The sequence below is a fragment of the Sceloporus undulatus genome, chromosome 3 (genome assembly GCF_019175285.1).
Source record: "Sceloporus undulatus isolate JIND9_A2432 ecotype Alabama chromosome 3, SceUnd_v1.1, whole genome shotgun sequence".
NCBI lineage: Eukaryota > Metazoa > Chordata > Lepidosauria > Squamata > Phrynosomatidae > Sceloporus > Sceloporus undulatus.
Genome location: NC_056524.1, coordinates 258637339 through 258660904, shown reverse-complemented (window position 1 = coordinate 258660904; position 23566 = coordinate 258637339). Strand labels below are relative to the sequence as shown.

General features: G+C 39.5%; 1 protein-coding gene across 1 annotated transcript in view; it reads right to left on the bottom strand.

Annotated features, from left to right (window-relative positions):
* NAALADL2 (N-acetylated alpha-linked acidic dipeptidase like 2) overlaps positions 1 to 23566 on the bottom strand; it is a 767772-nt gene that overhangs the window by 573211 nt on the left and 170995 nt on the right. The window contains exon 2 of the mRNA XM_042461028.1: positions 5193 to 5682. Within this exon, the coding sequence (XP_042316962.1) occupies positions 5193 to 5682 (490 nt within the window). The remainder of the gene's footprint in view (positions 1 to 5192; positions 5683 to 23566) is intronic.

Below are 23566 nucleotides of genomic sequence, written 5' to 3'. Positions count from 1 at the left end.
GGGTGGCTTCAAGCCACCCCTGACGAAGCCGGATTGGGGGCGTGGCAACTGCATGCCATAGCCCCAATCTGCTTTTTTGCTGGCTGAAAAAGGAGCAGCAAATAGCCACTCCTTTTTGCACTAGCAAAAAGCCAGCTTTTTTGCCCAGCCACTGCAGCAAGCCATCTTTAAAGTGCTCTGGTGGCATGTGGTGTGTAAACACTGCACCACTGGACTGCTAGCAGCTAGCCCATGCGTGGGAAATTGCCTGACTTGAAGCTGACTTCAAGGCATCTTGGGAGCATGCATCATCTATAAGCCACATCCCCAAGATGCCTGGAAGTCAGCTTTTTATGCCAATCTGTTTTGCCCCTGAGTTTCTTGGATCCAGTGGGTCTACTTGGATCTAGGCCAACAACTGGAGCTTCCACATTACTGGATTTGCTAGATACTAGGCACTCAATGCTCCTCTGGATCATAACTCAGCCTGGATTCTTTTTTGTTGTTTGTTTGTTTTCTTCTTATAATAATCAAGAGTCTAGCCATTGCCCAAGCTATGATACGGAGCAAAATGTACAACCACTATACTGTCCAGTTCTTTGGATAAAAACAAGCTTGCATTTCAGTTTGTTTCACCAATGAGTGAGGTTTCACATCTATGCCATTTTTAATAGAGAACATCTTTTCAGTGGTTGTCCCCAAACTCTGGAACTCCCTTCCCAACTCTACTCTAATTATAGAGTTGAACTATTCTTGCACAGTTTCCTAGGTCACATTCTTGCAGGAATGTCTCACTTTTGGGTGAAGTCTAGCAAGTCTTGCAAACCAAGTGCCATTTTATGAAGGACAGCTATAGCTTTCTCACTATATGATGGGGAGAAAGAGACCCACTTCCATTGTTAGTACTTTCCACTTCACATTACATCTTCCCCCACTGTCACTCCTACTATTAGCTCTCTTCATCTTGCTTTGTCTCTTTTTAACCCTACAGTTTAACTTGCAGCAGTATTTAAAGTTTTTTGAGGAGCCATTGCTTTTTTAGGGGGTGGGTGGTTTGAATGTTGGACTATGACTCTGTTGATCACAGGATACTGTCATAACTTCTTATCATGCTACTACTCAATGCCCCACTTGCTAGTGCCACAATTCCTCCTGGACTTTAAGGTGGGTTTTGATGGTTGGATCGAAAGACAGATTATAACCACAACATTATAAATTTGTGCCTGAAGTAGGATCTTGGTCCACACATTTAATTCTGATGGAATATACAAGCAATCTTACTAGAAATTAGAGTTAAGCAACTATAGAGATACAATACTGAGTCTGCATTGAAATGTCTTTCAAATGGAAATTTATCAAATTCAGCCTTAATCCCTGTCCTACAGCAGCATTCTTTACTGAGCAGGGCTTTTTCAATTAAATGTCTAAAAATATTAGCAACCTTGCAATTTCTCAAAACCGAGGGGCCATCATAAGGTCAGTGGAAGAACTGTGCCACCCCTCCAAAGGTCACAGAATGGGAGCCAACACACTTAATTCAGCAGCAGCAAAACTTTGAGGGTCTCTTAATTAAATTGCAGAGGGTTTTCATTGTGAACCCTTTGTTCCAAAACCTCCCAAAGGGTGCTCAAGGGATTCCCAAACAGAATTGCTGATTCTTTAAGAACTGAGAATCATGGGAGGGGGGGACAGAACAAAAGACGTGAGAGCAACTGAAGTTCAGAATACTGAAAGTGCACAGTCTGACATCACACAGAACATTCCTCAGACATTGGTTGGAAGGTTAAGATGAAAAAGAATTAAAATTGTTTGGTTTTTTTTAAAAAAGGATGTGAAAGGCTGTGTTGTCCAAGTTTTAACACGGGGCTGAGATCCTGCTGAGATTTGAAACTTTACATTAAAGGAGGTACGCTACTTTCATGAAATACAACCCAGTTAGAGATTTGTGACCATGTAAAATAGGCACCACACAAAGTATTCTATTGAGCAGTAGGGCCCCACAAAAGATGAGGCCAAGGCCCCGCCTCCTCACCTGATGGTGAGGCTCCTCCTCCAGGGCAGCCCAGCCAATGGGCTGCCCTGGAGGACCGACACTTCCTCCTCCCCTACCAGAGCAGCGCAGGTGGGAGGGGAGGGCCCTTCCGCCCCACGCCACCAATCAGGGCGGAGAGCGGCCCCAACCCAGAAGTTGGGGCCAGGGAGCCGCGCCGGCTCCCTGCAGCAAAGTGGCCAGCCCGCGCAGTCGGGCAGCCGCTTTTTATCTACTTGTATTTGCATGCTTTCAAATTGCTAGGCTGGCAGAAGCTACCATGCAGCACTCAGGTCTCGAACTGCCAGCCTGCCAATCTTGCAATCAACAGAGTCAGCGTCTTAACCACTTGAGCTACCACATCCTGTAATACTGGACAGGAAAAAAAGAACCCAGTGCTAATAGGAACAAAAAATGTTCTTTTCTTTTTGGGTCTTTCAGACATTTGTGATGCTTTTCAATCTTTCTGTCTTAAAGCCTGCCTCACTCTACGATCTATACTACACTACTTTGGCATTATTCTTTCTCAGGTTATCACTTTTGCGTAGGCGGAGGAGTGTCCTGAAATACACAGAGGCAATAAACCTTATCTATGTGTTCACTCTAGTTAGCAAATTTAATGTGAGCCAGTAATTACAGCAGTAGTACAAAGCTGCTGCAGTGTTTTAGGAAAATTGCAATTTGATACATAGAAATGCCAGGACAATGCTTAATTGCCAATTCATTGCAGGCCCAGTAATGTGAGTTGTAGGGGAGAATAGGACTTGAGTGGGGGCTCCTACACATAGATACATTTATTTTTATTTTAGTTATAGCTACTTTATGTATAGATGAGTCAGCAGGCAAATAAATAATCGTGACCCTGGAAAAATAATCACACATGTTATGAAAGAGAATACTCACTTCCAGGGTCTGGATAACTTGTGGTAGACAAATATAGCAGTTGGAACTCATAGAAGAAATTAGAGCTAAAATTCCCATCTAAAACAGAGCCTCGGGTATCTGAGAATTGAGGAAGGATACCTGTATAAGTGAGCACAGAATTCAGTTTCTGAACGTGAGAATATGATTCATACGGAGGGGGCAGAAGCTTTAATCTGGATATTAAAATTTTAGAAATTTGAGTTCCTAATATGAATGTTCTTGTGGATGAATATTTTCATGTTCCTGCATAACAGATGCTGACTTTTCCCTCTTTTTTCATTCTTTTCTTTTCTTCTTTTTGCTAAGAAGAAATGTAGCATTTCCTCTCTCTGTCAAGGAGAAGACACTATCTACCCAGAGTATATTATAGAAAAAAGTGTGAAAATATTAGTAACTGAACATATATAAGATAGGCTGGCAAGATAACAATCCACAGACTTGGTATACACATTATTAAATTGAAGATTCAAGCCACACTATATACATTACTAGCAAAGTCAAGTGGCAAGGTTTTTCCTGATTTTCAGGTTAAGTGAGAGATCATGTTTGGATACTATATCACCAAAGACAGAAAACAGACAACAAAAGGAGGAAGAATTCAGCTGGCATTTTGAAATAACAACCATGGAGTAATTATGTATTTTAATAGCTGAGAATTACCCAAACCTGAAACCTGCAGTGATTCTGTCTCAGAAAAGCTTTGAAATTTGAATTTTACTAAATGTGTAACAGGGACAAATTGAAAAGAAAAGAAAACAGCCATTGTTATAAAGAACCAGTTAGAAGATTTAATAAACTCAAGGAACTTCTGAGAACAAAGCATCTGAGAGCAAATTTAATGTTGAATCTCTGTCTCTTTCTCTTAATATCTCAATATTTTCAATATATCCACACCTGGTTTTGTCCCAGTCTAACACCAGACTGGACAGACATTCTTCTTACAGCATAAAAAAGGTCAATATGAATCTCATATATTACTGGCATATTATTGCAAATCCATCACCCTCCATCCATGTATCTGAGGAAATGGTTTGAAATCTATGGAAGCTCATTCAGGGGAAAAAATCCATTAGACTTACAGGTGCTGCTAGGTTTCTTTTCTCCTACCATTTATTTTTCTAAACAGTATAAGGCATCAGTGATCTTTTGATGATTCAAAAGATCACTGATGCCTTATACTGTTTAGAAAAATAAATGGTAGGAGTGATCAAGTGATCCCACTATCCATTCACTGGCTGTTATGAAAGAAACTTGGAAATATTGCCATTTATGCCAACACAAGAATTCTAGATTGGCCAAAAATATTATTTTTAGCAATGAAAATTGAGAGCAAATTTAAATGAATGTATTGCTTCATTGAGACATTAATTCATTTGTTTTTTTAAAATAAATTAATTAAAATTACTAAAAAAAAAAAAAAAAGCCAAAATGTCCACTGTATACTAGGAGACTATTTCCCAACAATTATAAAAATACAATACATTCATAATACAAAATATTAATTAGTATTCGAGAATTTAATATTACAATCAGCCCACTGTATCTATGGATACTTTATTCATGGATTTAATCATCCATGAGCTTAAAATATATATATATATAAAAATATGAATTCCAAAACACAAACCTTGATTTTGCCATTTTATATAAGGGACACCATTTTACTGTGTTGTTGTTTTTTAATGGGACTTGAGTATCCATGGATATCCATGGTGGCTCCTGAACCCAAACCCCAGCACATATTAAGATCCTACTTTACTGGCATTTAACCATGGGAATAATGAATTTTAAAATCACTGTTGAAAAAAAGTTAATGAAATAGTGATAACATTGATTTTGAATGAATTATTTCCAAGTTCTGTTTTGAAAATGCCAATTAAGGGACTCTTCAGGCTGGTCATTAAGGCCAGCCTGGGGGCAGAGTTAGGACATTGTGTACACAGGATGCATACCTCTTCTCCATCCCCCAGGGCACCATGATGCTGCACACCACCCCACATGGAGCGTGGCATCACAGTACTCCTCTGTGGAAAGGCTGGATTGGGGCCGTGACATGAGACTGCTGTGGCCCCGATCTGGCTGGAGGCTCTTCTTCCCAGAAGAGACAATGAAAAGGTGCTGAGGCACACTGGAGGCATCATTAAGACAAGGAATAGAGTACTGGGCATATATTCCCTCTTCCTTAGTACTACTGAATTCAGATAATGTATATAACACAACTTGCCAAAATCAATAAATTAAAAGAAATAAAAATACATACCTGAAAATCTGTGCAATGTTTTCTGCTTTGATTTCTTTAATAATGTCCTGGGTGAGATGAGGGCCACTTGGTTCTGGCAATGTAGGAGAAGGAGGGTACTGTGCACGTCCATAGTAGCCTATCAAAATTCCAAAAATAAATAATCCTATAGCAGTGCAAAATGGCTTAAATATCCGGCAAAAGCTGCAGCGATTGCTCTTTGGTGAAGGCCTTGAATAATGGGAGACATAATCTGGGTCTTCCTGAAGTCTTTGGAATCTTCCTTTTGGAGATGCTGATGGCTGAATAGGCTCCAGGTCAATGTCAGTATTTTGAGTAACTTCTGTAGGTTCATGGACCTTCTCCTCTATCCGGAAGTGGTCAAAGCCAGGCTCCTCCAATTCTTTCTCCATGTCCCATTCTAGTTCAAGGGAAGTGGCTTGTAGGTCATCATTATCTAGGTATTGTGATCTCTGCTCTGCACTAACTTTGTGGTAGGCCATTTTTTTACCTGTTGAGGAGAAAAAGGAGTTAATGAAAAAAACTTTGGTGAGACTTCACCTGGAATATAGTACACCACAATTCAAGAAGGATGTTGACAAGCTGGAGCATGTCCAGAGGAAGATGATGAAAATGATAAAAGATTTGGAAACCATGCCCTATAGTGGCCGGCTTAATGAGCCAAGTATGCTTAGCCTGGGAAAGAGAAGCTCAAGCGGGGACATGCTAGCCATCTTTATATATTTGAAGGGATGTCACATTCAGGAGGCATCTACTATCTGCACAATTAATTTCAACAATAGCTGGGGCCAAATATGTTAAACTACAATTTCCATATTCTTCAGATCCTGTGGCAAAAGGTATGGGTTAATAGGGATTGCAGTCCAAAACATATAGAAGTTGGATGTTCTGTGTCTGTTCCCAGTCATTCTTTAAAATATTGGTGGGATGGAGATCTGTAATGTTCTGTTTCTTCGTCCTTTTCCTAAACAATGTACAAAGTTATATCTGGAAAATACCTCTGTCATCATACCACCCAACTTTTCTCACTGAAAAACATGCTCCTAAGGATGGTATTATATTTTCATTATATTTTTTAAAATCTAGCGTTATTTCCAGGGATATCCAACAGGTAGATCAATTTTGAAATTAATTTTGGCTGAATATGTGCTTGTACCAATCCTAGGAAGTCTGTAATTTCCTCCATAGTTATTGCAAGATACACTGCTTCCTGCAAATAGACTGGACAACACCTGTGAACATTCCCCATTCAGTCTGCAGCTCCTTCTGCCATAAGAACCTGTTTAAAGAGGCATTTTAAACCTTGGGGAAATTTCACATAGTACAGGAGTCTTGATTTGAAGCACTTGAAGTTTTCCATGGAATATAGTTTCCCATTTACAGTTGTGGAAGATTTTACATGGAATGTTGGTTGGCCCTGGTTTGCAACAATAGACAATTTTGCATTAAATAGTAAAAATGCTATAGAGAGAGTAGTTTTGTTGTTGTTTTACATTTGCAAGTGTTAACTTCTGTGTAGAATTGCCTTTTTTTTGTTCATACAAATAGTGCTTTTCATTCTATTAAAAAATCAGATTAAGGAAATCATTTTATCAAGCCATCTACAAAGGAAAGAAATGCTGAGTAACGGCAGAAATTTCAGGGTGACATTCCATGTCCTTTAAAACTTCAGTAAAATGCTTCCATCTGGATATAATGTTCTATTCTTCACCAGTAGATAAATGCACAGTTCTTCAATGACTGATTAACTGACTTTGAATTTATCCTGCCAATCTGATTTGATCTATTTTGTATGTGGGTCTCCCCCCCCCCACCTTCTTCCCTTTTCCTTTTCATCTCTCTCCCATTTTAAATGAATCAAAATCACTGCCCGGTTGGTATTCTTAGCAAAATGGTTTCCTTAATGGCAAAGTATAATGGTGGCAGTTTCAGGCATATTTCTATCTCAACACGCTTGCCCTCAAAGTAGAACTCTGACCTCTAATCTAAACATTCAAAGTCAATTCGCTACAAATCATTTCTAAACTGACTGCAGGGACGAGACTTCGTTTTCATTCATACTTCGACAATAGACATTCCATCACATAAGCAGTGGCAATTTAACGCTTTTCAAACAGCCGACAGAACCATCAATTAGAATGAAATGCAGATACAGATATTAACTCCTCAATGTGATGAGTATGTGACTGACACTCACATCCTGCCCCCCCCCCCATCTTGTTACACATTAATAAATTTTCTTTATCTGAGATCCATCTTCCAGATAGTGTTTTCTGGGTCACATATTGGATGAACCTACTTATATGAAGCAACACAGAGAGGGAGGTGAGCAATCATATTTGAAAAGTGGGGAAAGAAGATTACAAAACACACCAACATACAGCTCACTGCATGTTAACAAAAATACAAAGTGCCTCACTCTGTACTGTGTCTAATTTGCACATCCCATTTCCTTACAAAGGTTCAACCATTTGTAGGTCCTCACCCACTGATACTGCCTCAGAAAGCACTATTTGCTCTCGTTTCCCACTGCCACCACTTATATAATGGTCCTATAAATTTTTAACATTTGGGACCAGCTAGAATTATAGAAATTCATCCTGATATAATTCATTATTACTGCGATCAATATTTGTTTCATTCTTTTTCAAATTCAGACAAATATTTTGTCTCACCAAGACCTTGCACAATTTGGATATTTCTGTACTGTAGAAATAATGCAGTCTGACATCACTTTAAATACTGCAGCTCCATCCTATCGAATCCTAGGATTTGTAGTTTTATAAGCTTTTTAGCCTTCTCTTTGAAAGTGTGCTGATGGCTCACAGAACTACAGATCTCAGGATTCTGTAAGATGGAGCCATGGCAATTAAAGTGGTGTCAAACTCCATTATTTCTACAGTGTAGATGAACCTCCAGTCCCCAGCTTTGCTTTTTGTTGATTTTTAGTAATGATGGCTTGGACATTTTCGGCATCCGGTTGGCTTTCTTTTACCTTCTTCTACATCTACATATTTTAACTGGGCAGGACCCCTCTATTTCACCCTGACACTCATTTTTAGCAAACTACAATGGCATCTTTATGCACTGTTACATTTTGTACATATTGATTATGTTGAGACTGGGCTGCTGCAAGGAATGCTACCACAGGCTGCACTTGTAGACTGTCAAAAAACTGAGAAATGCAACTGCATAGCTGACAAAAGCCCATTCCTATTGCAATATATTTGTTAAATTTTAAAGATAGTTTTATTTTCTACACTAGATTCCATAATGTTTCAAAGCACAGTTCAAAGTACCTATTTTTAAAACTAGAGTAATGCTGCATGCTAGGTCTGGAACAAGCCAGAATGGTTTGCAGAGCCTTTTGATCCTGCCTGTGCTTTCTCCTCAATGTACATGGCTACATACAACTCTGCCCTGCCACTCCTTCTCCTGTGGGTCTGTTGTTTTGATTCCTTTTGCTACTCCTAGTCTGTCTTTCTTCCATGGACATGCTTTAGTAAATTTTCTCATACCTGTTCTGCTCTATTCTCCTCATCTTTTTCCATACAATAGTTTCCTCTTCTGTTTTGCATTCCACTGCTAAAAAGGCTGAAAAGTCCATCAAAATGATAAAATGATAAAAACAGGTGCAAGGGTATTTGCTGACAAGTGTGGATGGAGAAGTATTCAGTAGATGGGTGTGAAGGTGGAATTGTCAAGTTACTAATCCTCTTCTTTCTTTTCAGTGGCTGCAATATTTCTAAGGGAGGCAGTATGTGTGTGTGTGCGCGCGCGCGCATATGTACCAGGTTACATGTGCACATATGTATGTAACCAAGAGAGAAGATGGTGGTGAGTCTCACTCTGGCCATGTGAGAAGGAGAGAGAAAATATCTAGTCTGGTCATGATCAGAAGTTCATTACCATTACATTACTTTGTTGTTATATGCCTTCAAGTTGTTTCTGACTTATGGCAACACTAAGGTAAACCTATCACAGGATTTTCTTGGCAAGATTTGGTTTGCCTTTGTATTCCCTTGAGGCTGAGAACATGTGACAAATTATGTGGGCCACCCAATTCAATTGAGTCAATGGATATGTGGAATAAAGGACTAGGGCATACAGCTTCTCAAACCTTGAAAGAAAATTGGTATAAAATGTTTTTCAAATGGTATCTTACACCAGATAAAATTGCTAAGATTTATAAATAGTGGGATGATAAATGTTGGAAGTGTAAAGAAACAAAAGGAACTTTCTTTCACTGTTGGTGGAGCTGTAAGTATGCAAAGAAATTTTGGAAGAATATAACGGTATTAATATGCAACATCTTACATATCAAATTAGAAATGAAACCAGAATATTTTCTGTTAGGGATATTTGAGGACGAACTAGAAAAGAAACATGGGAAAGCACTATTTTATATGACCACCATAGCAAGAATAATTTATGCACAAGTATGGAAAACTGTAGATATACCAGATGATTAAAATTGGATAATGAAACTATTAGAAATGGTTGAGATGGACAAATTAACACAATTAATAAGAAATAACTCAATAGAGAGCTTTGATATGGACAGGGAGCTAGTATATGCTTTTCTGAAGGAACGATGGGGTGAGATAATAGTATAATGTGATGAAAGAAATATTAAAACAGACTGTGAAAGAAGCTAGGCTTACTACTGTAGATAGTAAGAAATGTATTAAGGATATCGGGGGTTAGATGGATAAATCTCGATGAAAGCGAGATAAGTAGCAAATTGGAACAAGCGGAAAATAGATGATATAACAAGAACAAAGAGATAAGAAAGATAAGAATTTAAGAAAGGCATGTTATAAATAGTAAACGATAAGGTAGGATCCTGCATTAGGAATAAATGAAGGAGAAGAATGGAAGTGAAATGAAAGTAAGAAAATTGAATGGGAAGAGACAGAGAAGATGGTGCTAAGAAAATGAGATGAGTTACAGAGGGTAAAGGAAGTGAGGAAGAAGTATTTGGGGAGAGTGTAAATGATAATGGTAATATGGGTCACACAATAAGACAAGAAGATAAGATAAGAAAACGAAAGGGAAGGTAATATAGTGATGCAATAACATCTGTATAAGATGATGTAATGAGTGTTTGGTTGTATGTATGTATGATTATAACTAATAAAAATTGAGATCTCAAAAATAATAATAATAAAAAAAAAGAACATGTGACTTGCCCAAGGTCACCCAGTGAGTTTCAGGGCCAAGCTAGGAATTAAACTCTAATCTCCAAAGTCATAGAGCAACATTCAAACAACTATGCCATGCACAGTGGGCACAAACCATTTAGCCTGAGGAGACATATCTTGTTTTTGTAGTGGCTAGCCATACTTACACATCTGAGTGCATGTACATAAAGACACACACACATTACTGATGGAGAGGCATGCTAAGATTTTTCTCCTCCTGTGATCCTGATAGGCACCATAAATATAAATAGTACTACCATAAAAGGGTAGTCAGTAGTAAATAGTACCACCCTTAGAACCACAGAAACAATTATGGCAAGGGCTCCAGAGTAACGGGGAAGGGTGGGGAGAGACTTTGACTTGTTTTCCTTTCCAGCATCCACAGGGGCACAATGCCATTAGTAACATGGAAGAAGTGATGCCAGCTGCTTTTGGATGTCTGGGACAGTGAAAATGTAAACCTTTCCAACCTGGCACTATTCCTTTGCTATAGATATTACATTTTATTGTCATCATCAGCACTTTAGTGCTGCCTCTAATAGTGATAATAGTGATAGGAAGCGTAGTGGTGGCATAAGGTTGCGAGTTCAAGACCAGAAAAAAGGCTCAAGCTTGACTCAGGCTTGCATCCTTCCAAGGTCGCTAAAATGAGTACCCGGATTGTTGGGGGCAAATAGCTTACATTTGTAAACCGCTTAGACACTGCTTAGGTGGTATATGTGTAAACTTACAGCGCTTTATAAATAAAGGTTAATAATAATAATAATATAAATGAAGCTTGTTTGATAAAGCAAAGTATTCTGAAACTATTATTAGTGGCTTAAGGCTTTAGGCCAATCCCTCAGAGTAGCAATATAATTTCTTCCCAATGACATGCCCATTGCTCACTTGATGAACAAATTTGTACCAAGAAGGCATACAACTGGGGGAAGACCAGAAGTGTTGAGGCACTGATGGAAGGAGTAGTGGCAGCATTGAGAAGGTTCTGGCTTAGATCCAGACTATCCGAAAGACCACCTGAACCTGCCAGAATCCTATGATCTACAAGGAAAGGCTTTCTCTGGTCTTGCCACCATCACAGGCTACTTGGTGAGGCTAGGCTGTCTTCTTCCCTGCTTTCCTTTTGCCAGTAGACAAGACATTTGGGTTTTAAAAGGCTTTTAATATGTAAGCAAGTGAGCTTCTTATTGGAATGTCTTATTTATCTTCTAAAAACACCCAACTGTATGTCTGTACCACACTAAAGTCTGCTGTTGACCATGATCTGAATGCTGGTGCCAGTATTTGTTAGCACTTAGTAATGTTTGATAAAGTTTATTATAGTGCTTGTTAAGCATAAGGTGTTTTTTTAAGCCCCCTGTGCAGGAACTAGCACTATATTTGTGCTTCATGGCTACCATTGTTTCTTTCTTTCCTGGAAACTTGCTCTGGACTGGTAGCCAATAAAGACTAGCACCACCCACATATCACCAATTGAAATTATACTGATTTAGAGAACATATTCAGGAATATATGTCTTGGCCACGCAACAAAATACAACAAAATCCCAACTCTACAAAACAGTGATGCCTTTATTGGACCAATTAAAAATGTGTAATCAAGCTTTCAAACCTTCACTGGCTTCTTTAGGCAAAGATGTTTTTAAAAAAAACATACCGGAGAAGAAAAATGATCATGCTAGAGTCACAAACCTACATTTTGTCTCAGATGTTACTTCTGTTGTCTGTTAAGATGGTCTAGACCAGCGGTTCTCAACCTGTGGGTCATGACCCCTTTGGGGGTTGAACAACTCTTTCACAGGGGTCACCTAAAACCATCAGAAAACAATAGCAAAATTACAGTTATGAAGTAGCAACAAAAATAATTTTATGGCTGGGGGGTCACCACAACATGATGAACTGTATTAAAGGGTCGCAGCACTAGGAAGGTTGAGAACCACTGGTCTAGACAGACATCAATACAAAAAAGGGCCAGTCAGCTTCATGGTCATGTGGGGACCAGGAACAAAAGACATGAAATAAATTTTCAAATGCATTAGCAGCAGCACACTAATAGCAATAGCAAGTACATTCCTATACATGTGCTTATGTGCTTAACAGTGCACTTAAGTACTTCCTAAGCGGTTTACGTGTGTAAGCTAAATGTGTAAGCTAATTGCCTCCAAAAGATGCCAGCCACAGATGCTGGCAAAACATCAGAAAGAAACTCTGCTAGAACATGGCCACATAGCCCGAAAAACCCACAAAAAACTATGGATGCCGGCCATGAAAGCCTTCGACTTTACAAAGATATCATTGTTTGGTTGTTATTGGATTTGCTATATGGACAGCACAGCTACCCCTAGATGTTATTTGTATATGTTATTTTCAAGAGGGGGGTAGATTTGATTCATCATGGAAGGAAAAAGATTCTCTGTAGCATTCCTGGCAAAACATATACTCCAGCTTTCATGCTGAAGGAGCCCAACAGATATTCTGTTGATTCTCCTTCCAACCATCAAAGCTGATTTTGTGTGTGTACATGCTACTGTAAAAGCAAGCCAAACAGGAAGGCTCTAAAAATGCATATTTTTATAGCACTAGAAGTAAAAAGTCAGCATTCCCTCACAGCTGCTTTCATACTACTCTGCATATAAAACAGGATTCAACGGCAGCATGTCAAATCAAATGGTTGTAAGTGCTGACTCTTAGCAAAAGAAAGAGAAAGCATGCAAGAGAGAGGGGGGGAAATGGAAAGAAGTGTAAGATTGGGCAAGGGAAAACCAACCTATACCAGCAATTTCCAAGTACTCTGCATTTATGACAGTTTTAAAGGAAGACTTTGGTCAGTTGCAGGCATGCTAATCAAGTATCTGTCCATGTAATCAGATCATAAAAATGGTATAAAATTCCATAAATGGTTGCTACTCTGAATAACCAATGACCATTTTCTGTGCTGCATATCATGGCTATTTCCCAATGAAAGGAAGCCCTCAAAGGACTTCGTTTCCCCCTTAATTAGAATAGGCTTCTTAAATAAGATTGAAATTTCCTATGGAGCGTTTATTGTCATATGGGAAATTTGTGTGCTAGCAAGCATCTTCTGAAAAATTTCAGCTGCATATAAGAAAGCAGGCATTGGTAGCATCTCTCAGAGAAATTTCACTAGATTTTTTTTTAAAAAAAATCTTAAATTGTCTTATAATTTGTTGGATATTTTGCACTGAGCAAATCACTTTCAGGTGGGTCTCAAAAACTTTTGCTTTAGATTAAACTCAGCATATATATCTGGCATTTGGATTATGGTGATCACTTAAGGTTGCATCTGGGCATAAGTCTCATAATTCCAACATCCATCTTTTTTTTACCATGGGATGGGTGACTGTGAGGGCCTAGGGGACCACATTGTTCCCCATGAAGTCTCAGAGGGCTGCACCCCATGCAATTTTATTTTTACCTCCAAATGTTCCCCAATGTCCTGTAGAGGTTCTGGGGATACATTGTCATGTCTTTCCCCCCCCCCCCCCCCCCCCCGGGCCATTTTAAGCTCAGGGAAGGCATTTATTTCTAACAGTGACATGAAATCTGGCATGTCAAAATTGCACCACAAGCCCTCTATAAAGCATTTGGGGGCATTTAGGTGATTTTTTAAAAATTACAAATATATATATAAGGACTGCAAATAGTCTGCAGGCTATGTCAAGTCTTGATATTTGGGCTACTGAAACATATGGCAAATGGGACTACCCTAAAAGATGATGGTTAAATGTCAGTTGGTTCAGGATATGGTTTAAGTACAAGGACAAATGGGACTGCCCTTAAAGAGGATGGCTAAACATCAGTTGGTTCAGGATGTGGTTGAAGTACCCCCAAAGCACCAGCTCTTGTCTGCTATGGGAACCTAAGCACGGTCAGCCCTGGATAGTACTAGGTGCTATAGGCTGTATTCTAGAGAAAGGAAATGGCAAAATCACATCTGAGTATTCCTTGCCTAAGAAAACCCTATAAAATACATGGGATCACCATAAGTCAACAGGTACACACACACACACACCAAGCAAACTACTCTGGGGCTTTGAACCAGGGCAGAATCATCCTTGGCAAATAGAGAGCAAGAAAGTTATTCATGAGTTAACCTATTGCTAACAGGTTTCCCCTCCTCATTTACATTTCAGGTTTAAAAAGCTGTTACCCTTTTATCCCATATACTTCCTCAAATCTTGACTGTTGGCAGAGGGGAAAGGTAGCAAAAAAAAAAAAAGCTGCAATTCAGAGCTCTGAGTTGCTGAACCCACATAACAGAAGGGCATGGCAGCTTTTCTTCTCTTCCTTCCTCCTTCTCATGCTGCATCACAAGCCATTTCTGAAGCTCTGGAGATTTTCAAAAGCTGTTTATGAGATAGCATGAGAGGATGGGTTACCGTTTAAAAATAAAGCTCCTGTCAGAATACATAAAATATATTGAAATTTAAAAAGTGCTTGACAAGTGTGGGCTTTCTTAACTTATTTTCAAAACAACTGTTGCATATTTTCTAACAGTACACTAAAATCAAGTACTAATATGTTTTTGTTTGCTAAAATATATGTGTGCATCTATATGATTAAAGTGTGCCACATTTGATCACCATTATACAATATATTTCTGAGAGACTACTAGAGTAGAAATCTCAATTAAATACAGGAGGGTGCTATGACAACTGGTGCTTGTGAGAACTAAAGGAATTGTTTTCGCAATGTATGTATACACACATATGTAGACACCTAAATGCATCACTGTGTCCCCTTAGTATGTGCATGATGATTTAGACATTGGAATTTATCGCATTGGGCCAGGAACGGGCCCGTTGCGTGCTAAAAAGGGGGGCATTCTGGGGACGGAATGGGCCCCAGAACACATCTTACAGCACGGAGGAACGTCACAGCTGCCGCCGGGCGTTCCAATCACGTCCCTGCTCCATTCCTGGGGGCGCAATTTCCGAGAATGCTTGGAAACAGTTCTTCCAAATCGTGCCTCCTGGAACGGAGCAGGGACGCGATTGGAATGCCCGGCGGCAGCTCACCAGTGAAGGTAGAAAATCATATTTAGATGATCTCATACAGACAATTATAGGGACTAGAGATGTATGGTTGCGAAAACTGGAAAGTGAAGAAAGCAAATACAAAGAAGATCAACTCACTTGAAATGCTGGAGGAGAGTTTTACAGATAGCATGGATGGCTAAAAATACAAATAAATATGTCCCAGAGCAAACAAAATGTGAACTCTCATTGGAAATCGAATTCATTGATGGATGGATTGATCCAATAAAGCCGCAGCCCTGAATTTGAAAGAACTGAACAGGACTGGAGATGATTGACTCTTGGAGGACTCTTGTTTTCTCCTCTGTCTTCTGGAAACTGAACCCAACTTGACATCAAATAATAATAACAACAGAGCTGTATGTAACTCCGTCATGGTTGAATTTCTACTTCCAAGTCTTCCATCAATCTATGCTTTCTTCTCAGCTCTTCAGTTCAAACGGCCTTAGTTCATTCTGATATTTAGGCTGATCATAAAGTTTGGTTTTGGAGAGCCATATGGAACCAGGGAAAAGAGAGTTGAGTAATCAAGAAGCTTATGATAAAAACCCTGCGCTAAATTCATGATACCCCTGGCAGTCAAAATAGGATTTTCTTTTGCTCACTTCCCCAATTCAGTCCTCTGTGTTGGAGCTCAGGGGTTTCACAGGTCTATTTTGAAAGTTGATAGGATGCTGCAGTGAGAAGAGGGACCAGACTTTCTCAGTTCCACTGTTTCCAACCATCACACCACTGTCATGTTACCACTGGATTCGTCTTCCGGGCATATATTACACAATTATAACTACACCGTTATAGCACTTTGATACTAAAACTCATGTGTTGATTTCTTTATGTCTGTTTGTACTCCTTCCTGTCAGTTCATCTCATATCTAGCAACTGCCTCGATCACCAAAACCCCCAACTACCAAAATGGCCCCCACATAAGTCAATGGAAGTTCTCCTAATAGAATAACATATAGTGTAATGAAAGGATGTGTCCAAGAAGTGATGTTTAAGTGATGATGCACTGATTAAAGAAGTCTTGGGCAAATCCTTTCACCTTTCTATTAATTCTGCTTGCCAGCAGTATGGGAATAATAAAGTTACTCAGTCCATCGCTGTGTTAGTGGGCTCAAACAGAAAGGAAATTGTACTACCACCTTTCATGTCCTTTCTTGGATGGATTCTGACTGGCAATTTTAGTTATGTTTTATGTCCCCTCTTATTGCTTCCTTCTGTTTCTCTATCTAAACATGTTTTAAGGAGCAATGATGAGAGGTTGGAAAGTTGGATGGGAGAGAAATCAACTTTGTTGGCAACAGAAGAGTCCTTCTTCTCCTGCTGCCCTGTTACAACATCTACCACTCTAAAAAATAATTTAATTAAAAAAATCTCTCTAAGGATTTGGAACTGAACTGGTAGGTTGCTGTGCTGGGGAAAGACCGACCCTCCTCCTCTCCAAATACTCTGCTTATTAATAAATGATCACCACCAGCTGTATATGAAGAGATCATTATTTTGAACTCGATGGATGATTGACCCCCTTATTTCCTCTTTCCTAGTCTTGCCTTGTTTCCCAGGGTTAGCATTAAACCCAGCTGAAACTATGAGTAACTGGTGAAACAGATCGGCACAATATGCCGGCTTGGGGGGTGGTATGGGGGCATAGCATTTAGATGACACATGCCTAGATGACATCCCCAAGCCAGCATCAAACCACCCACTTGACCAGACTGTGGGCAGCATTGCAGTGCTCTAGTGTCACAGCGTTTATATGCAGCCAAAAAGCTGGTGCCATGACAGAAAAGCTGCCCTTTTTTTGCCCCCCAAAGGAGCAGAATTTTACCTCTTCTTTTTGGGCTGGAAAAACGTTGGATCAGGGCTGGGGCATGTGATTGCCATGGCCCCGATACGGTGATCAAAAGGGTGTTGTCAAGCCACTCCTTTAGAACAATCTGTTCCGGCCCTAAGTGACAGAGAAAGAGATGTTCCCAGTGCAGCAACACTCTTATTGGATCCTTCCTCTTTTGCATGAAGGATTTGGAGAAAGGAGGACTTTCTGGGGTGATGAAGGGAAAGAAGAGAAAGAGGGCAGAAACATCTTGGAAATAGGAATAGAAGAACTATTGGAACAAACCACTACATCATCATCCCAACTCATGTGATAGTAAGTATGAAATATTTTTGAATACATAGAAAAGGGAGGGGGATAACCCAAAATATTGTGTGACTGTCAAAATGTTGTTTGGATTGAAAATGAAAATGATAATAAAAAGAACAGGAAGTGCAACAACAAATACCACCATCTCCTGGAACAATTGTTCCATATTGAAGACTGATAGTTTAATCCCATTTGTCAGGGGAAGCTTTATTTTTATTTTTTGAAATGATATTCCTATGGCCCTATCAAAACCTATGTTGTCCTCCCTAACAGAATAAGCCAGCTGATTCTGGATGCAGTTCTTCCACAATTTATACAAGTCTCTTGTTCAAGCACAGGGTTTTCCATGAGCATCGAAGGATCCACTAGGCTGCAGCAAGTTTGCAAGAAATCATAGAGTATTTAGACATGATGTGAATGACACACAGACTCACAGCCTGGTGAACAATTAGTTTAATCATATCATTGAACTCTTCCCTTGTTCCACTTCCTTTTGTAATTGAAGTTATCAGCAAAACCATAATTTTATCATCTGAACCAGAATTCTATCTGAACAAGAGAATGCAAAGATGGAAACCATGTATTTGGAGCCCTGGTGGCGCAGTGGGTAAATGCCTGTACTGCAGCCATTCACTCGAAACCACAAGGTTGCGAGTTCAAGACTCGACTCAGTCTTGCATCCTTCCGAGGTCGCTAAAATGAGTACCCAGACTGTTGGGGGAAAATTAGCTTACTTGCTAATTAGCTTACTTGCTGTTCACCGCTATGATCTTTGGAATAGCAGTATATAAATAAAACAAATTATTATTATTATTATTATTATTATTATTATTATTATTATTATTGCCATTAGCAATAATGTGTTTTCTGTAAATATGCTCTAGGGGATGATGATCACATTTTTATCTAATAGGATGTCTGCTTTCTTATCTAAGTTAGGTATACAAAAGTGAAGAAATGCCTCCACTCTGAGAGGGCAAGCAGAAAAGATAAATTGCAAGAATCCAGAGTTGGGTCTCTTCACAGAAGAAAGACAGTTATTGGCACATCACTAATAGTCATTTTTCCTTCTCTCCTTGTTGAAAGAAACTTAGCACATGTTCAAACACACAGGGTCAGGGGTGGGCAAAATTGTTATAAACAAAATATATCTGTAGTATTGATCTAGCATTGCAACTTCCCCCAACACACTCTCTGGTTAAAAATGTTCTTAGCAACTTGCAACAGTATGAGCTATTAAAACACCAGTAAAATATGGAGCAAAATTAGCAAGGAAAAATAGAAAAGACAAAATACAAAACAAGCTGACATGAATATATCCTGATAATATGTTCAACTAAAATTTTGTCTTCTACACACACACACACACACACACACCCATGTTATGTGTTACAACTGCTTTACAGTCTGGATATATTAGAACAAAATATGACAGTCAACCTTTATTTTCTAGTCCTGAGGTTATCCTCTGAGCATATGCAATTTTTCATTTTGAACCCAAGCAATTCACAGCAATATCACAACTTTGGAAAAAAAAAACTGTGTTTGCTTCTACTGGCCCAGTGCTGAACATATTTACTTGGGAATAAGCTTTGTCTATTGAAAGTGGTACTATATTTAAAGGAGTAGGAAGTGGAAAGGAAGGGAAAGTTTAACAGCTTCTTGAAAACAACTGTTGAAGATTGGATGGCAACAGTATTGTAGATCTGATAATCCTGAAGGACAAATGGATGGAAGACAAAGAGAAGGAAGAGATTATGAAATTCTGCAACCTAAAAATTTAGAATCCCATGTCTGTGGGAAAAGAAACAACAAGTGGTTACAGGTGTTCCGGGAAAAATTTCAAACAGACTGACAAAATATCTGAATGAAATTGCCATTGATAACACAATTACAAAACAGCACAATTACAAAAAGGGACACAATTCAGAGGAGGGAGACAGTATTCTGGAAGGCAAAAAGGCTGGAGAAAATAGTCAAATTGTCATAGAGGGAACAAGGCAAACAGTGCAAGGACCGAACAGTTGGAGGCAAAAATGTTTGCACAGGCAGCAAGTAAAGGGAACACATGGTCTTAATAAATGTCTCTACACTAATGCACAGAGCAATGGAAATAAGCAAGATGAACTCGAAATCCTAGTGCAACAAAGCAAATATGACATAATTGGCCTCACTGAAACCTGGTGGGATGAGTCTCACGATTGGAATGTAGAAATAGAGGGATATAACCTTTTTAAGAGAAACAGGCCAAACAGGAAAGGAGGAGGAATAGCCCTATATGTCAGGGACATTTACACCAGTGAAGAGATCCAGGACATCAATCCTGGAAGCCAGGTGGAGAGCATCTGGATAAAAATTAAAGGGCAGAGTAACGACAAGGATGTCATTCTGGGAGTCTACTACAGACCCCCAAGTCAGATGAAAGAATTGGATGATGCCTTTCTAGAACAGATGACCACACACTCAGAAAGGAGAAATGTAGTAGTGATGGATGACTTCAACTACCCTGATATTTGTTGGAAGTCAAACTCAGCCAAATCCTCAAGGTCTAGTAAATTCCTCACTTGCCTCGAAGACAATTTCATTGTCCAAAAGGTGGAAGAGGCAACAAGGGCCTCAGCTATTTTAGATCTGATCCTAACCAACAAGGATGACTTGGTTAATGAAGTGCAAGTGGTGGGATCCTTAGGTGGAAGTGAACATGTTCTCCTGGAGTTTGTTATACAGTGGAAAGGAGAAGCCAGGCATAGTCGAACATGCATTCTAGACTTTAGGAGAGCGGATTTCAGTAAACTTAGAGAAGTATTGAGGGTGATCCCGTGGTCAGAAATACTAAAAGGGAAGGGAATTCAGGCCGGATGGGAGTTTCTCAAAAGACAGATACTGAAGGCACAATTTCAAACAGTTCCAGTGAGAAAGAAAAATGGGAGGTGTCTCAAGAAACCAGGATGGATGACTAAGGAACTTTCAACCGAGCTAAGTTTGAAACGGAACATGTATAAGAAATGGAAAAAGGGGGAAATCACAAAAAAGGAATTCAAAGAAATAGCAGGCATGTGTAGGGGTAAAGTCAGAAAAGCTAAAGCACAGAATGAACTCAGGCTTGCTAGAGAGGTTAAGAACAACAAAAAGGGCTTTTTTGGATATGTCCGCAGCAAAAGGAAGAAGGAGGAAACGGTAGGGCCACTGCGTGGAGAAGATGGCAAAATGCTAACAGGGGACAGAGAAAAGGCAGAATTACTCAACACTTTCTTTGCCTCAGTCTTCTCAGAAAAGGCAAAGGGTGCTCAACCTGAGGATAATGGAGCAGAGGACAGAATAGGGGAAATTCAGCACAGAATAAGTAAAGAGATAGTAGAGGAATACCTTGTTAATCTAAATCAATTTAAGTCTCCAGGACTAGATGAACTACATCCAAAAATGTTAAAAGAACTGGCAAATGTAATATCGGAGCCATTGGCAATCATATTTGAAAACTCCTGGAAAAAAGGAGAAGTCCCAGCAGACTGGTGGCGGGCAAACGTTGTCCCTATCTTCAAAAAGGGGAAGAAAGAGGATCCAAACAATTATCATCCAGTTAGTCTGACATCAATACCAGGAAAGATTCTGGAGCAGATCATTAAAAAGAGAGACTGTGAACATCTAGAAAGCAATGCCATAATCACAAAAACTCAACACGGGTTTCAGAGAAAGAAGTCATGCCAGACAAATCTTATCTCGTTCTTTGATAAAGTTACCAGCTTGTTAGATGAAGGGAATGTTGTGGATATAATATATCTTGATTTTAGTAAGGCCTTTGACAAAGTTCCCCATGACATTCTTGCAAACAAGCTTGTAAAATGTGAGCTAGACAAGGCAACTGTTACATGGATTTGTAATTGGTTGACCGGACGAACCCAAAGGGTGCTCAACAATGCCTCCTTTTCATCCTGGAGAGAAGGGACCAGAGGGGTCTCACAGGGCTCTGTCCTGGGGCCAGTGCTGTTCAACATCTTTATCAATGACTTGGATGAAAGAATTGGGGGCATACTTATTAAATTTGTAGATGACACCAAATTAGGAGGAATAGCTAATACTTCAGAGGACAGGATCAAAATTCAAAATGACCTGACTAGACTAGAAAGCTGGGCCACAGCTAAAAAAATGAACTTCAACAGGGAGCAATGTAAGATACTGCACTTAGGGAGGAAAAATGAAATGCACAGATATAGGATGGGGGACACCTGGCTTAAGGAGACAACATGTGAAAGGGATCTAGGAGTCCAAGTACACCACAAGTTGAACATGAGTCAACAGTGCGATGCGGCAGCTAACAAGGCCAATGCAATTTTAGGCTGCATCAATAGAAGTATAATGTCTAGATCAAGGGAGGTAATAGTGCCACTATATTCTGCTCTGGTCAGGCCACACCTGAAATATTGTGTCCAGTTCTGGGCGCCACAATTCAAAAAGGACATTGAGAAACTGGAGCGTGTCCAGAGGAGGGCGACTAAAATGGTGAAAGGTCTGGAAACCATGCCCTATGAGGAACAACTGAGGGAGCTGGGGATGTTTAGCCTGGAGAAAAGCAGGTTAAAAGGTGATATGATAGCCCTGTTTAAATATTTGAAGGGATGTCATATTGAGGAGGTAGCAAGCTTGTTTTCTGCTGCTCCAGAGACTAGAACATGGAACAATGGATGCAAGCTACAGGAAAAGAGATTCCACCTCAACATTAGGAAGAACTTCCTGACAGTAAGGGCTGTTCGACAGTGGAACACACTCCCTCGGAGTGTAGTGGAGTCTCCCTCCTTGGAGGTCATCAAATGGAGGCTGGATGGCCATCTGTCGGGGATGCTTTGATTTGGATTTCCTGCATGGCAGGGGGTTGGACTGGGTGGCCCTTGCGGTCTCTTCCAACTCTATGATTCTATGATTCTAATATGCAAAATCCAACAATATTCACATTGATTCCCTTGGAAGGTGATGCACTTTCCAGCATTAGAGATTTTTAAGCAGAGGCTGGATACTCAACCCTCAGCATATTTTAGTTACAGGTTATTTCACTAAATTGGACTATGTGGTCTTTGGAATCCTTTCCAATTCTATAATTCTGTGAAAGCACTCCCTCTCTTGGACCAACGTGGACATGAAAGTAAGTGATCCAAGCTAGCTTTCTGTGAATCTCCAGGACATTTCTATAAATTCTGTGACCAATTTTCAGCTAACACAGAGAAACTTGCCAATGCTGACATATGCAAGAGAAGACAGAATGCTGCAAATGGAAGTAGTTTTATCTCTCTCGTTCTTTTTCTTTCTTTCTTTCTTTTTAAAAAAACTCTTTTCCTATTAAAGCAGCTGCACCAACTAATCTCAGTAGGAAGGAAAACAATCAATCAACCAGCAGTCCACGTGGTGTCAAAGCTAATCTGATTCTCTTCATCACTTCTAAGAATTTCCTTCACAGCAATGAAATGTCCTTCACCACAGTAAGAGCTGACCTCCAGCTCACGAAGCTTTCACTAGTGTAGACACAAAGCAAAGTAATGGTGATGTACAGAAGGGGTCATTCCTGAATAGGGTGAAGTAAATCTATTCAGTAATAATAAATCATTATCACTTCCCCTCCTTCTGATGCCATTTAAGTTTAACCTTCGTTCAGAAATGTAATTAACAGTTACATTATCTCATATAAGCATGCTGTTGCTTGCACAAGATCTTTATTGCTTCCCAAGCAGTGTTCAAGTGTGTGAGCAAAAGAGGCTCTCCTGAATTGTGTGTTTGACTGTTGGCTTTTTTTGTTTTCATTTTTTGCCTTTTTAAGAAACATTTGAGGAAGATTATTTAGCTAAATTAAGTGAATATTGAGATGATGCTGGTGAGTTTCTTTAACCTTCCTTCTCATCATAATCCATTGTTCCTGAACCCAGTTCAAGCTGAACAATATACTTTATAAAGTACCTAACTGGTTTTCCCCAAACATACCAGAGGA